Source organism: Xenopus tropicalis, chromosome 9, assembly GCF_000004195.4.
Source record: "Xenopus tropicalis strain Nigerian chromosome 9, UCB_Xtro_10.0, whole genome shotgun sequence".
NCBI lineage: Eukaryota > Metazoa > Chordata > Amphibia > Anura > Pipidae > Xenopus > Xenopus tropicalis.
Genome location: NC_030685.2, coordinates 25,254,518 through 25,271,440, shown reverse-complemented (window position 1 = coordinate 25,271,440; position 16,923 = coordinate 25,254,518). Strand labels below are relative to the sequence as shown.

The following is a 16,923-nucleotide window of genomic DNA, read 5'->3' as shown; positions in this document are numbered from 1 at the left end:
GAGTTGGCGGGCCGGATGTGGCCAGTGGGCCGTAGTTTGCCCACCCCTGTTGTAACTGATGACAACAGGAATCCATATTGATTCAAAACTATCCTAGGGTTTATTAAGTGTTTAAATGATTCTAGCTACCATGGAAAAGATCTGCTTGTTTGTTGGGCCAAACTATCAAATTAGAAAGATGGTATATGGTCATCCAACCATGGGCTGCTTTAATGAGCCGATGCGGCGCCTGATCCAATGGAAAAATCAAACCTGCTCGATGAAGATCTGTCCAATTTTAGGTCGGGTAGGACCGCCAGGGGTGCCCATACATGAGCAGTTGATGTGCTGAATCCTGAAGGACCTTCAGGGTGTGGTGAGCCAAATTACAGAAAGATTCCTGAGCATTCTGCATAATAGATCCTATACCTGTTTTTTTACCCTCTCCCCTTCTTTCCTTTATTTGATAGCCCACTGAAGTAAATTCAACCTAAATTAATCCTTTGATTTGATAAATTTTGTATCTGATGCTTTTAATGGATGTTTACACTACTTTATTGCTGGTTATAATCAATTGTTTTTAAATTTATAAGGAAATGACATCATTAATGACGTTACTTGCATATGCTTTTTAAACCCGGAATTGTCTTATCATCGCATACCTATGAATGTGTGCAGTCACATGAAACGCGTTAGGTTTCCAATACTAGTAAAGTTTTTGTATTTTTATCCGCATCCTTGGAGTCCGACGAGTGCATGCTGTTCTTCTTTGGCTTTAAGGTCCCCATACACCATAAGGTGTGGACGATATCGGGAGAATTCAGGGTAATTCGATTGTTTGGCCCTGGGGCCAAATGATCAAATTATAATGACTGGCATAGATAAAGTCTGTCCGGGGGCCTCATCAACGAGCCGATGCGGTCCCCGATCCGACTAGATTTTCTAACCTGCCCGATCGAGATCTGCCCGATATCGGTAGGGCAGGCCCGTCGGTAGTGCCCAAACATGGGCCGATTAGCTGCTGAATCGGTCCAAGGGACCGATATCGGCAGCTACTATTGGCCTTTGTATGGGGACCTTTAGATCAAGGAGGAATAATGCCGTTGGGCTGTTTTCCATGGCTTGGGCTAGGGCCCCTGGTTTCATTGAAAGCAAACTTTATTCATGAGAATTACATGCTACCTGCTTTTGACAACAGTTTGAGGCCCTTTCCTGTTTTAGCATGATAATCCCCCCACGCAGGGGCAGATTAATACCTAGGCTATAGATTAGGGGTCCACTGTACTCTCCAACAATACATTACAGTTAATATTGCACCTGTCTGGGAGAAGGGAAGTCACTAGGCAGGCAAATTAGGCAAGGAAGGAGTGTCTGTGTGAGTGTGCCACTGCGCTCAGATGTGCAGATCTTCCTCGACTGTTGCCCTTGGGTTTCCTGTTTGCATCCACTCAAAATAGCCTAGGTAATCAAACTAGTACTGAAAGATTTACAAATGAATATTAAGACTTTCAGTCAGGTGTCTAGGTACAGTGGCACACATACTCCTTTCCCTGCAGACTGCCTTCTCACAGGCCAGGGGCACCAGTGCATATAAGTATCAAGCTAGAAGGGCCTTGCCCTGATAACACTGGACCCCTCAGCATTCATGCCTTGCCTGCTGTGTGAGTGGCCTAGAAGGGGGGCCTGGGTAAAGTGTAGGCTTGGGGCCTTACATCTCATTATTCTGCAACTGCCCCCTTGTGCAAAGTGCAATTTTCCAATACCAAGCTACCAGCTACATTTCTTAAGAAATATTAGCAATGCTCTTACTTAGTCAACCATCAAAGGAAATGGTGCAGAGCCTAAGGTTGTCTTCTTTTTGGAAGAACTAGCTACATAGGATGTTATATCAGTAGGGAAGAGAACCAGGGTACTGCCACAAGGGGCGAATTGCTGGAGGTCAAGTATCCACCTCTATGCACCAAAAAGCTTATTGATGTACCTACACCCAGTGCCATCGCATCAACCTGGGTGCAGACACACATAGGGTACTTAAAGAATAAGTAAACCTTTTTTTTTTTTCTTCTATTAATAAAATTACTCTAAACAGCTTCCCAGAATTGCCTACCTTTGTCCCTCTGTTCATTCTGACCTCGTTCCTCAGTTAAACGTAATCGATTCCTCTCCTTCAGTGTTCAGAGTGAAGCTCCGCCTCCACTTCCTGCTCAGGTCTCTCATTACATCGACTACCTGTAGTCGAATTGGAGAGCCTTCTGCGCATGCCTGGAGGCAGCAGGAGCCAGTCTGTGCATTAGTAGGGTTTTTTTTCTTGATGAGACCTGAACAGGAAGTGGGGGCAGAGCTTCACTCTGAACAAGGAAGGAGAGGAATCAATCATCTTGTAACTGAGGAAACAGGTCAGAAAGAACAGAGGGACAAAGGTAGGCAATTCTGGGAAGCTGTTTAGAGTAATTATATTACTAGGAAAAAAAAAAAGGTTTAGTTATTCTTTAAGCATGAAACCCATGTGCCTACACCTAGCAATGGCTCCAGCTACAGGCACAATAACAAGCATTTGAAGCATAGGGGCAGATTTTTGCCTTTCGTTTATCCACAGGCCAGGACTCTGCCATTAGTGCCCTTAGCTGCAAACCACCACTACCCACATTAACGGGTCACTGAATTTATAGTCCTTGGATCTAAATGAATAATCCAATAACAACAGAATTTTCAACAAGTATCTTTAATTGAATAAAAAGATCTTTAAGATCAATGTTGTTTGAACAATTACTGCAGGATCCTAAAAATGGAAAATGACCAAAGAAAATAAGTGAATGGCGTAGGACAGATTTTGGCATTAATCAGTCAGTGCCTGAAAGGGGCGTCGTCATCATCACGATTATCGAGCTGGTCGGCTGTCTTGCGTCAGTGAAAACAGCAGTTCCATGTCACATCCCGAGCAAGTTAAGAATGACAAAAATCCGAGTTTTTCTTTATGAAAGATACTTTAGTACAATTTTCCTTTTACAACACTTTGAATAAAAAAATATCACCTCACCTTCTCGTGTGGCCCACATACGTTATCCCTTATGCTACCACAGCCTTGATTACTCACCAGGTGCGGGAATTTGAAGTGTTAATAAAAACGGAACCGTTTTGGTGTTTTAGTGAAATGTGAAGGTATATCAAAATACAGGTTTGTATTGGACCAATGGCAATGCATTCCATCTGCTGCCAGAGAGCCTCACAACAAATCACTGTTAATGCGTCATGATCAATATTTATTTGGAAGAAAAAAAACCTTTTTTGAATATTTGTATCTTTAAAAAGAACTAAAGAAATTAAAAAAAAAAAAAAAAGAATCCCCCCTCCCACCCCATGCGCCTCCCATAGAGAATGTAGAAAAAAAAAACCTGTTGAAACATCACAAAACCAGAATATGTATCGTCTAAAACAAAATAAATTATAGTGGAATGACTGGAGTTAAATGGATACAATCCAGTAAAGGGGCTCAAACGCCCCTTAATGAGCTCGGAACAGAGAGGGGAAGAAAGAATTTTGCACTTGAACCTAGTTGTAAACTGCACAAAAAAAATCTCACTTTTACAACTATTAAAACTGAAACTGCGCACTGAAATTTCTCATTACAGCATACGTTTCTTATGTAAAAAAATCTTTATACATCATAATATAAAACCAGGAAAGGCAAGATGCATAAAACAAATCAGGTTGTTTAATCGAGTCGTCGTTGACTTGGCGAATTTGCTGAGGGAGGGGCTGGCCCGGGACCTGCTTCTGTGCCTCTCCGGCAGCAAACAGGGCAGTTCGGTATATAAAAGTAGTGTTTCTGACTCTGCTTCAGGCATCTTACACCTTCACACGAAGTAAGGATTGTTCTGTCCAGCCGGTGGAGGGGACAGCTGCTGGTCATAATCTTTGGCACTTACGCTGGCAAACTTAGTTTCTTTCCTTTAAGCACTGCAAAGGAGGAAGAAAAACAAACAAAAAAAAGTTAAGTGAATGGTAATGGACTGGATCAAACAAAAAACTATACAACTGCCAAATAAACATTTGAATAAAATGACTAACAAGGATTAAAAATATTCAACCATATGCAAGAGAACTATACCCCCAAACAATGTAGGTCTCATGTAAAACCCTGCTTTACTAAAATATACTTTTGTAGTTCTTTTTTAGTAGTATTAGGTAATCCAAAATAAAATATTGCCATTTTAAATACTAAGGGCCGTCCTCTGGGATCATATGATTCACAGTGCACACAAACAAACCAAGGGCACACATACACATTAGGTCATATCAGCCAATTAATGGACAAACGCTACTTCCTGTTACAGTTTGAGCTGCATTATTTCCTGTCAGGTGATCTCTGAGGGAGCGCACAGAATGGTGGCTCAAGGTAAAAGGTTTAAAGAGCAATATTTATTGATATATACCAATTTAGTAAGGTTCTTTAATAGGTAACTTAATATGACATAAACTGTTGGTTGAGTATTCATTCTGCGTGTATAATTTTACTTTAAGTAATTAAGTAAATGTATGCTACTCATTTTATTGCAGGCTTTTCTCTGCCTCTATTAAAAGGTCTTTCTAAAGTTGGCTATATACAAAAATCTATGCTTTAGCCAGGTTATAAATCAGGTTTGCCAATGTTTGGGGCCGTTTGCATGCCTTTATCTGCAAATTAATCAAGCCGGTGTTGGTCTGTGTATGGAACTTTGGCCCTTGACTTATAGAATTTCTATTTGCTCAGAAAGGCACCTGAACAAAGCACAAAAACTGTCAGAAAGCAGACCAATCCAAATGCCAATATGCTGCTTACTTGGTAGAGACATGCCAAGGGGCAGCTGTGGTGTACCAGAGTATGTGCTACTTTTTAGAACTAATTCTAGTTGTGCAAACTGGATCAATCAATGTAGATCAACAATGGAATGTCAGTGTAACTGTAGTGTGAACAAGGACTAATAGGTAATAAGCCTCGCAAATGATCAAGGAAATTGGTGGCCAGAATGAAGAAAGATAAGAGTCAGCACATTAAACCAACATATCTGCAGAGGCCTAGTGGTTCAACCAGGACGGCATAATAAATGACTGATAGGAATTTACCTTACTAGTTCTACAGTGTAAGTTATTCACTCCCGATATGGAGATGTAATCTAGTATTTTTGCTCCTTCACTTGCCTCTACGTAGCAGAGATTTACTCCATGTTATTTTACACATAAACATCCTTTGTTTACTTTCTAAATTGTAAACAGGGACTCAGCAAGTACATAGACTGGGATGGACTCACCTTTTGTCACATACAAGTAGAAGAAGTCACAATAAAGGATAGTCTGCACCACACCTGCCACAATGGCAATCAGATCAAAGAAGCCCTCAAAAGAATAACGCCAAATCCAGTTGAAGAGGTACAAGGCACGGTACAAGCCCAGGAAGAACAGGTAATGGGTGGTGATTGTCTCTGCTTCTCCTGTTTTACTGATCATGAACAACTGAGGCAGGATTGCAACAGACTCCAGGTAGATGGAAAATGTCCACAGGATCTACAGAAAAATTACAATTATTAGACTCCATGTAGATGCAAAAAGTTCCACAGATCTACAGAAAAATTACAGTTATTAGACTGCCCTTTTAAAGGCCTTACACAGCAGAAACTGTCTCACTGCATAATACTGTCTCTCAGTGTATTATTGTTACTAACACATCAGTCACAGGATATGATCTTATAATGGATAGGGATGAGGTATGCAAGATTCCAAAATCCCATTATTCCAATATTATTTATGGCTATGTAGACAAATTCATTTTACACTGTATGTTTAAACAGCTAAAGGGCAACCAAACGTATAGTCTGTCAACTGAAATAGTTCTTTAGATTTACACAAGAGGGCATCACACACAACAAAATGAAAAGATACTGCTGATCCCCTAAATAATACTAGAAATCAGTCCAGCATCAGACAGGTAAGGTAGACTGATTTATTGGAATAAAGGCATTAATAGGATTATTGGAATATAGGCTTTGCATAATGCTTGCAAAATTATGAAAAGTCATAAAGTCCAATTCAGAGGCTTGTTCTTTTAATTTTTCGACACAGTCAGTGCATATATGGATTCCAGCACAATCAATCTATACACTGCATACAACATAACAGACATACCTCAAGAGGAGAAAAGTCGTGATTGACCAGGACTGATAATCCACCAACAGGGACTACAAGAAACTCCACTCGGAAAGTGTCATGGTTCCCATCATATGTAGCCTTGAATTTCATGTATATCAGATAGACTGTTGCATATGCACATCCGATATAGATTACCTGAAAGAGAAAATAGGAAAACATGTTTGTATAACTGTATATTATATGTATAAAACAATGTTCCACCTTCTCCTGCACTAGTGTATCTTCAAGGGCCAAGCCTAGCAATTAAATATATAAATAAATGAAATCACTGAACTTTTTTTAAATTAACCCTAGTATGCACAAGTGGGCCCCCACACCTAGGCTTGAAATTCTATAACATACTAAAGGTTAACCTGGAGGTGAACCACCCCATAAAGCAGTGATCGCCAACAAGTGGCTTAGGGGCAACATGTTGCTCACCAACCCCTTGGATGTTGCTCTCAGTGCCCCCAAACCAGGTAGTTATTTTTGAATTCCTGACTTGGGGGCAAGTTTTGGCTGAATAAAAATATTTATTTGGCACCTCCATGAAATTATTGATGCTTGTGTTGCTACCCAAGTCTTTTTATATTTGACTGTGGCTCACGAGTAAGAAAGGTTGGCTCTTTCCCAGTTTAGAATTGACTTTGTGTTAGGTAATCAACTAGTTTCTGCTACATTGTTTCTTAATTCAGAACAGACATTGCAGAGAACAAAAAAGGAAAAACACCATTTTAGTGGAAATTTTTAAATAACTTAAATGCATTGAACATTTATAATAAATGTCAAACTGTAATGTTAGCTAGAATTATTCTTTCATTAGTCAAGTTTATGTTTTCATGTCGTCATTTCCTGTAAAAGTAAGCTTTGAGCTAGATTACTTACATACCTTCATAGATGTGTTGTACAATGAAATAAATGATGTCAAGAGATCCAGGTACCGGGTGGTAAACACCAGTGCAAAGAGTAGCTGACTCTTTCCAGATATACCTGCAAAGAGAACACAAATGATATTAGAACACCTGGGAGCTCAGCAATACACTGTGCATATTCAGCCTATTAAAAGCTAAATAAACCCCTTCAAGATAACCAGCTTCAATTGACTGCACTAAACATGGTATTAAAAGTGTAGGAAACGTGCCAAGTATGGTGCTTTGAACAATTCTGGCAAATGCCGAAACCAGGAGACAAAGCACATGAAGACATGAAGCCAAGATTAAAGGAGAACCAAACCCTAAAAATTAATATGGCTAAAAATTTCATAATTTTATATACTGAACTAATTCCAACAGTCTAAAGCCTTTCAATAGTAGTAATGATCCAGTACTTCAAAATTGTCACAGGGGGTTACCATCTTTGAAAGTGTCTGTGACACTCACATGCTCAGTTGTCTCTGAGAAGCTGTTGAGTAGCTAAGCTTAGGGGTCGTAGCAAATTATCAAGCAGAAAATGAGGTTGGCCTGTAAACTAAGATGATGCTAGATTATTAAATTATGATGCTAATTGCGCTGGTTGCTGAGCTGCAATGTAGTAACTGTTCATATTAATTAGCCTTATATTGTAGTATTTATATTCTATATATACAGCATATTGTGAGTCGGATCCTTAACTTAGGTAAGTGAGAGCAGCACAGAGCATGTGCAGTGAATCAGCAGAAAATAAGATGGGGGGCTACTGGGGGCATCTTCATGGGCACAGATCTTCCCTGCTAAAGGGCTGTGGTTGCCTCGGTCTGCTACAGAAGCCCAAAACACAATGCACAACATTTCTAGCCTACTTCATAAGTTAGGCATTAGTTCTTCTTTAAAACATAGCACTAGGAACAATGGAGACTAAACTCCCGCCAGAGCTAAATAGAAGGTACATGACCATATCAAACAAACATGCCAGCTGCATACAACAAAGAAACAAGTGTTTTCATTTGACAGACGAAAGGGCCCCGCTCAAAGGAACCCAGTATAAGAGTCTGCCCATTTTAGTTAGCAACTCACTGTATTCCTGCTTCAAACTGTTTTTGTATATTCCAATGCTCAAAATTGAGGAGATAATATGAAAGAATGGGGCTGTGGCCATAGATACCAAGATCCATTTCTTTGGCAATGTCACCAAACAAGGGGATCTCTGCCCAATTTGGCCACCCATGTGCTGTGGCCGCCATGAAATTGGCTTACAAACTCTGAAGCTGTGGCCACTATGCAATTGGCTAGAAACTCAAGCCGGTAATGATGCAGGAAGTAAAGAGGTGGTAGAGCTTGTCTTTCCTTATCACTGACTTAGATGGTGATATACGAGATTTTTAGTTTAGACAGATCTGTGATCTGACGGGAGCTCAAGTTGGTCTCGTGAAATTGACCGCAAGGTGACATACATGCCTAGACAATAGGCAGTATGTGGGAAAATAGAACATCCATGCCCAGATTTGACCACACTGCTTTACAATACCAGTAACGGATGCCATCTATATTGCAGGACTGTGGCTGACTAAGCAGACACGTTATCCAGAAGGGAAGGAGATAAAGACTTGGCCCAAGGATAAAAGGAATCATTTTGGCTTCCTTGAGGACAGAGTCCATTGCAAAGCCACTCCCATGCAGGTGATCTACTAGGACCATAGAACAGAAAGAAAAAGGGAAAAAAGGTATCATAGTAAGTTAGGCTGAAAAAAAGACACACATCCATCAAGTTAAACCTTAATACCTATATATAACCTGCCTAACTGCTAGTATCTTATCATATTAATTACATTAGTATGTTTTACAAAGAAACCATGTTGCTTAACATGTTGTTCTCTATATGTGATTGGAGATAACGCATGAAATGTGATTTGCATGAGCCACATCAGCATCTGACAAAAAGTCAGTTTTAAACATTAAAGGTGGCCACACACGAAAGATCGTCAGATCCGCCACTAACCTTCAGCGCTGAAACAGGCAGATAAGGAGGTAGAAACAATAGGATTTCTACTTCCTTCTGCCGATTCAGCGCTGAAGGCAGATTTTGGTCAGGTGCCTTCTATGGCGCCCAATCAAAATCTTTTAACTGGCCCGATCGGCGAGTCAACCGATATCAGCAGGTTCCTGCGATATCGGTCGACTCGCCGACTTGCCATACACGCACCAAATATTGTACGAAACGAATTACAGTTTTATTGTCATGTTAACTTTTTATTACTTATCTTTCTATTAAGACCCCCCCCCCAATCATATTCCTGTCTTTTTCAAACCACTGCCTGGTTGCTAGGTTAGATTGGACCCTAGCAAACAGATAGCTGCTGAACAAAAAGGCAAATAATAAAAAGCAAAGACCAATAGCCAATTGTTTCAGAATAACATTTTCTACATCATACTAAAAGATACTTTAAAGGTGAACAACCCCTATAAAACTCTTTTCCCATTTCACAAAGCAGGGACTATGCTCACACTGTATCTGAACATTCATTACGGGGTTACCATATCTAATTACCAGGTTACCATATCAACTCCAAGGACTAGCATTTAATTATAGGTTGGGGATACAAGCAAGCCATTATTATCTACAAGAATGGTTTTAGTAATTACACTCAGTAGGGAAGAAGTGTACATCTGGAACATCGCCATGGCTTTATACCCACAACTGGGATGCCCCATCTGTGATGTATCTAGTACCGATCTCTGGATCTCACTGCAAGCCAATATTAGATCTCTGATGCCCCTTAATGCCCCACACACACAGATCATTCATGGTGGAATCTTGCAAAACGGACTAAGCCATCCCTACACCTGTCAAAGTATTTTTGCCTGAGCATGTTAATGCCTAAACTTGCCAGTGACTGCACAGACACACATCCATGCCAAATGGGCTGTGTGAATCCCGAAGCCCATTGGCCATTTAAACCCTCTAAGCCCCATGTACCCCTTAGTAGTTTAAATATCTTGCATTGGGTAACAGCCTGGGCCTATACAGTGTCTAGCCATTGATCAATGGACAAACAGACTAAGGTCATGCATACCAAGAAATGTGTAGACTTGTTATGTAGTCACACAACAGCTATCATCAGATTTATACACAATATACTCTGTTGCCATCATTTCTTAAAAGAAGGATTTATTTGGAGACTCCTTAACATTCATATTAAAGGGCTTTCAGATTCAAGCCATGAGTATCTATTATCCAACATCATAGTAAAAACATTGGGACCAGAACCTGACTGCCTTACTTACAGGCTGCGTACTGCACCTTGAGTTGGAAGCTGTGGCCACCACTGGCCCCACCAATGCCTTGCACCCACCTGGGCTCCCTGCCTTGCACCCACCTGGGCTCCCTGCCTTGCACCCACCTGGGCTCCCTGCCTTGCACACTGTAGTTTCTATGTTTTCCAGCACTTAATAACTATGGAAAAATTGCTTAATTCTTTGTCAAAACTAACATAACTAAGCCTGTGAGAAGTCATAGTACACAGTGCAATTATGTTTATTCTACTTACTAAACAAAAATCACAAGCTCAGTGCTGAACCACATATTTTTATCCCTCAATAGAACATTATCTCTCCAGTTTGAAGCAGCACCATCAGATTTTGTACATTTAGAGTGACAGGATCATGAAACAAAACCAAATTGGGCATCCGGAAGCCAAGACAAAAATAAAATGTGTTCAGACAGATGTTTGAAAGCAGAGAACTACTCTGGTTGAAGGCTGAGTTAAAAAAGATGAAAAGCTGATGTAGCTTCTTATCAAATTAAAAAGGACAACCTATGTTAACAGCATATAGTGATGTTTGGTATATTTTAGGTACATTGACAAATTGTATTGTGCATTTTTTTTTTTATAAAAGATGGCTTAACTTTATGTTCTGCAGCTTTCCAGTTTGGCATCTGGTTGCCAGTGGCCTGCTGAATTTTGTGACCAAGCAGGGGTTTATCTTAAATGCATAGCAAAGTGTCTCTCTAGAAAAAGAAGTTAATTAAAATAATACCACCATGGGGCATAAACAACCTTGTTACAGAAGGCATAGGCTGCTTGTGCCTCAGCACCTAAAGCAGCACATCACCCTGATGTCTCTAGGATTGCAGCGATTGCCCATCCTGCACACTATAGCAATATAGCATATCATATACCTAGCGCTGGAAGTAGCACTGGTCGTAGACATATCTTGATCCAAGATGTCAGAGGGCACCTAAGGTTGGCAATGTACCAGATGTTGAGGTGAGGACCACACTTCCTTCTGCTTCCTTTCCCAGGCTGTGTAGGGGGGCCGGCAGCACTCAGCACAATAGGATAGGAACCAATCAGCAGCTAGGCTGACCTGATAGGGAACTGAAGTCTGTCTCCGCTTGTCTTGCAGTCTGTGATTGGCTATTCAACTCCTACTGTCCTTCTGGCAGGGACTGTTAGGAGACACCCACACATCATTTGAAACACAGTCAGGGACCTGAGAGGGAGCTCCAATAGAGGGGCAATAGTATTAATTTCTGGACAAAAGTGAAACCAGAGCTATTTATTATTTATAATTGCCTTCAAGTTTTTTTTTCATTTATCCTATATGTCTCCTTTAATTAACTGTGCTGCAATGAGTCAGCTTTCCCTGGCACTTATACAGTACCGTGAATCCCTGCACAGGAGGCCCAAACATATAATAGAGGCACCCACATGCAGGCCAACCAGACACCCATGAGATGGGAGAGTTTGGGCCTGCATAACACTATTTTAGTGGGTCTGGGACAAGTGGCGGCCTGAATATTCTTCACGGCCCACGATGCCTGCAACATCACCTCCAATTCCTCCACCTTCTGCAGACATCTTAATTATATACTCATGCCTGCCCCATGCACATTCATGATGTTAGAGAGAAACAGGTGAGGATAATGTTGGTGCACTAGGCCGGGTCAGTTTAGGGACCGGCGCAGGCCAACTGTCGAACCAAACATCCCTAACCCACATGTAATAAACATGCACAAAAGTAATACAAACAGGTGCTAAACTAAGAATTTGTTTTTAGTAAAATGTGTAATTGAATTTCAGCATTGGTGGTGTCAAAGGGCAATTACACAATAAAGCAGCCAAAAACACCTTGCCATTCGTCAGTATTGGTACCTCCACATATAAAAGTTAAACAAAAAGGTTTTGCTATTACTATTGAATCTAAATCTGTTTAGGGCTATAGGGATACTCTAATCCAATTTCCAGTCATACCACGGGTATCCACAGGCCGCAAAGTTGAAAACCAATTAAAAAAAAAAAAAAAAAGATAAACTGGAAAAAAAAAAAAATTGTAAATTGCTGAACCACACTAATTAGATTGTACCTTATATTATTATTAAAGTTATTATATGGAGGAATTCTTTTTAGTGCAGCTTTTAGTAAATGAATGAAAGCAATATGCAGTAGATGCTGCATAGCAAAAATGCCTGTTTATATTATTTATATTAACAAAAATAAAACCAGACCTTTAAAAAAAAAAAAAAAAAATTGTAATTTGATCTTTCAATAAAACAGTATTCTCTGCAATAATTAAAACAAAAATAGCAGCTAAGGAGCAGTCACGTCTGATGATGTGGCTTCACCTTTAGTAACCCAACCCACAAAGCTAAGTGAGAAAAACAAATATTGCTAGAGCTGATGTGTATCTAAAAAAGTTCTGATGATCTAGACAAAAATGACTGCAGCAGCCAGAGGTTAAAAGGGTGTCACTATGTGCAATAAAAGCAGTGAAAAGCATCCAGTGATCTGCCTAAGTCAGAATCCGGCCCTGAAAGGGTGCACAGGAGGCACGCTATAATAGGATCTGCTAGCTTATGGTCTCACCACGCCTCATAGTCGGATGCCACGTCAGATCCAGTGATAGTTCAAACCAGGAGGTCCCTGTCACTGGGGCTAAGCACCGATTCATTGGGTTCCAGGCTCTTTCACATGCCTCAGCAAATGCATTAGTGCCTGGGACCTACCGTTCAATGTTCCTGGGACCTACCTTTCAATGCACATTATGTGTATCCCACTCCAAGGTCAGAGACCAGCAACAAAAATATGTCCTTTCAGCATTATTTTACACACCTGCTGTATTTCTTAACTACTAGAAAGAAACACACTTCTAACAAAAGTTTAAACTTGAACACTAGCAATAGGGCAAAATATTTTCAACCACAAAAATTCACAGATTTGAAGTTTGCCGTTATACATCCGAGGGTCCCCCAGGATGCAGTTTCCAAGAAATGCTGGAAGTTCTGCAGTAACTAGAGGGCCAGCGGGCTGTTATCCTAATTTGCAGCTAGTTGTACACTCAGTTGGCTTGGAGCTATGTTCCTATTTCAACTACATTGTAAGATTTATTTGGGGGCCTTAAATGCCCGGCATGGGCAGCCCTGCAAGTGTACAGAATGCCCGGCATGGGCAGCCGTGCAAGGGTACAGAATGCCCGGCATGGGCAGCCCTGCAAGGGTACAGAATGCCCGGCATGGGCAGCCCTGCAAGGGTACAGAATGCCCGGCATGGGCAGCCCTGCAAGGGTACAGAATGCCCGGCATGGGCAGCCCTGCAAGGGTACAGAATGCCCGGCATGGGCAGCCCTGCAAGGGTACAGAATGCCCGGCATGGGCAGCCCTGCAAGTGTACAGAATGCCCGGCATGGGCAGCCCTGCAAGTGTACAGAATGCCCGGCATGGGCAGCCCTGCAAGTGTACAGAATGCCCAGCATGGGCAGCCCTGCAAGTGTACAGAATGCCCGGCAGCTTTTATTTATTAACATATAGAATGCATGGAATGAGCAGTTCTGTACATATACAGAATATACAAAATGCCTGTTTTGCAGTTGTTTAATCGGTACCCAGAATGCATATTTGCCCATTTTAAAGGGCTCCTCCCGAAAAACAAACAATGTTTGCATAACAAAATGATACAATTCTAAGTTAAATAAAAAATACAGTGGTTTTAAATTAAATTGCAATAAGAATTGCTAATAAAAGCAGTACCTGGCCGTGTATATTCCCCACTCTCTTGGTTCTGACTACTGAAAACAATGCAGCAGAGCCAGCTCACTCACAGAGGAGAAATGACTCCTGCTACATTGTCTCAACAGTCAGAAGCAGAAAAGGCGAAACAAACACTGCCTGCAAATGCAGCTACGTTCATAATCAACTTTTCATGCCACTAATGTATATTGGAAAGTTGCTTAAAATTCCATTTTCTTAAACACGCAAATAAAAGTTTCCGGGCGGAGATCCCCATTAAGTGTATAGTATATAGGAACTTCAGCAGCCCAGCTGTTTCACTAGTCACTATCCCCAGCAGCAACACAAGAGAAAGTGCCCCATTCCCAGTGCTGAATGTAGCAGTGACATCCTTGCCCCCACTATAAGCCCATACTGCTCTGTTCCCAGTCACCATTCAATCTCTTACCGGCACAGGACCGGCTCTTCCATATCTTCAGCAGCAGGATGATGATGGCTGCCAGGTGGGACAGGTCCCCACTCAGCCTAAAGACGTTCATTTGTGCAGGGGAGGCTGGGGTGGCGCTGGGGGAATGAGGTTAAGCGAATCCGGGGGACAGGAGAGGACAGCTGGCCGGAGAGCTGGCACTGACACTGCTGCCGCTGCCTTCAATCCGTTAAAATGGCGAGTGCCGAGCTACGTGGCCCGGGGACGTGGCCTAACTGCAGCGGCTGCAATGCATGCTGGGTAGCTAGAGATCGGCCTGGGTGACGTGTACAAACTCCGCCTACAAAAGTGCTAGAGTTTCTGTTCTAGAAGCTTCACGTTTAGGGCTCCACGGAATTTAGAATGGGAGATGTGGCGTGGAACGTCGCGTCATAAATATCTCGGTGTTTGTAGGAATGTGTCAGTAAACACTCTAGTCTGACATATGGCTGCAGTGGGGAATGAAATGGCGGGAAAAACCCACGGCTTGAAACTTTTTGTGTTGTGGCCAATGGCCATGGTTGCAATTTATGTTGGTACCGGTGTGTGAACTCTGCCCTATGATAAACAGGATGCCTCAGACCAAGTTCCTTAGTTATGGTTGAGACAGAATAACAAGATTAGGTGCTATTGGTGATATTCTGATAGGGCTGTAAGTGATCCCCAACCACTGGTTCCTGAGCAACATGTTCATTTTTGAATGTCTGGCTTCAGGTGGCCACACACGTGGCGATTTGCGATCTGTCGCACGAGAGATCGTTTAATCTGCCACTAACCTTCAGGGCTGAAACGGCAGATAAGGAGGTAGAAACAATAGGATTTCTACCTTCTTCTGCCGATTCAGCCCTGACGGCAGATTTTGCTCAGGCGCCTTTTATGGCGCCCAATCAAAATCTTTTAACCTGGCCGATCAGCGAGTCGACCGATATCAGCAGCCTCCTGCGATATCGGTCGACTCGCCAACTTGCCATACGCACCGAATATTGTACGAAACAATGTTTCACACGATATTATCAGTGCATGTATGGCCAGCTTTGGAGGCAAGTGTTGATTGCATGAAACCCGGAGTAAAGTCAAACAGAGCCTTCTATAGGCTGCCAGTCCATATAGGGGCTACCAAATAGCCAATTATAGGTTTTATTTGCACCACCAGGAGACATTTTTTATGCTTGTGTTGCACTTGTTATTTGAATGTAACTCATGGGTTTTAAAGGTTAAAAGCACAGGCAATCATTGGCGTGGGTGTCTGTTGGGTAGAGATCCCCAACCTTATATACCTGTGAGCCACATTTAAATGTAAAAAGTGTTGGGGAGCAACACAAGCATGGAAAAGGTTCCTGGTGGTGCCAATAAGAGCCTATAATTGGCTGCTTATTAGCCCCTATGTGGACTGGCAGCCTACAGAAGGCTCTGTTTGGCATTATACTTAGTTTTTATGCAACCAAAACTTGCCCCAAGCCAGAAATTCAAAAATGAGCACCTGCTTTGAGACCACTGGGAGAAACATACAAGGAGTTGCTGAGCAACATGTTGCGTGCGAGCCACTGGTTGGGGAACACTGCTGTTGGGAATGGCAGATTGGCTTTTGCCTCAATGGCAGGCAATCTGGGCCACATATAACTGTGTGGGTGATTTGTTAAAGAACAGCTATGTTGGTAGCCATGGCTGAGCCTTAGAAGAGAAGATACAGAGATACACTAGCAAAGAGGGGTAGCAATACAGTAGTTTAATTGGCCTACAGCACCATGGAAAGTTGACCAATTAGAATAGTTACCTGCTGGCTGAAATTTTACCTGCCTGACCAGTACAAAATTATATTTCATCCCACCATTAATATTGGCTCTTTTGAGCTGCTTTTATGTGGCTAGCTTTTAGTTCAACGGGGAGTTGTGCTATAGCTGAGTTTGCAAGCTGTGTAGAAACCCACAGCAATTTGCATTTATAAGTCATCTGTTAGGAAGAAAAGTCAGACTTAAGCTGACCTAGGGGCACATTTACTAATCCACAAATGTCCAAATGCGTTTTTTTGATAATGATCGGTATTTTGCGACTTTTTCGAGCGCTCAATACAAAAAAGTCACAACAATTTGCGAAAGTCGTAATGGCTATGTAAAAGTCGCGACAATTCACGAAAGTCATAATGGCTATGAAAAAGTTGCGACAATTCACGAAAGTCATAATGACTATGAAAAAGTTGCGACAATTTGCGCAAGTCGTAACGGTTACGAAAAAGTCGTAACGGTGACAAAAAAATCGCAAAATGTTCGTTTTCCAATCCGAATTTTTCTCATTTGGATTCGTGGATTAGTAAATCAGCCCCCTAGTTTCATATGATTTTGGACCGTGTGTGGGCTGTGAATTATCGTTCTGATAATTTTCCTACCATGGCGATTGGT

General features: G+C 41.7%; 1 protein-coding gene across 1 annotated transcript; it reads right to left on the bottom strand.

Moving 5' to 3' along the window:
• Positions 1-2,944: 2,944 nt before the first annotated feature.
• On the bottom strand, positions 2,945-14,685 carry kdelr1 (KDEL endoplasmic reticulum protein retention receptor 1). The gene is given in 5 exon segments (NM_204050.1): positions 2,945-3,936; positions 5,268-5,520; positions 6,139-6,297; positions 7,031-7,131; positions 14,510-14,685. Coding segments are annotated over 5 exon segments (639 nt in total). The 5' UTR covers positions 14,601-14,685; the 3' UTR covers positions 2,945-3,901.
• Positions 14,686-16,923: the final 2,238 nt, after the last annotated feature.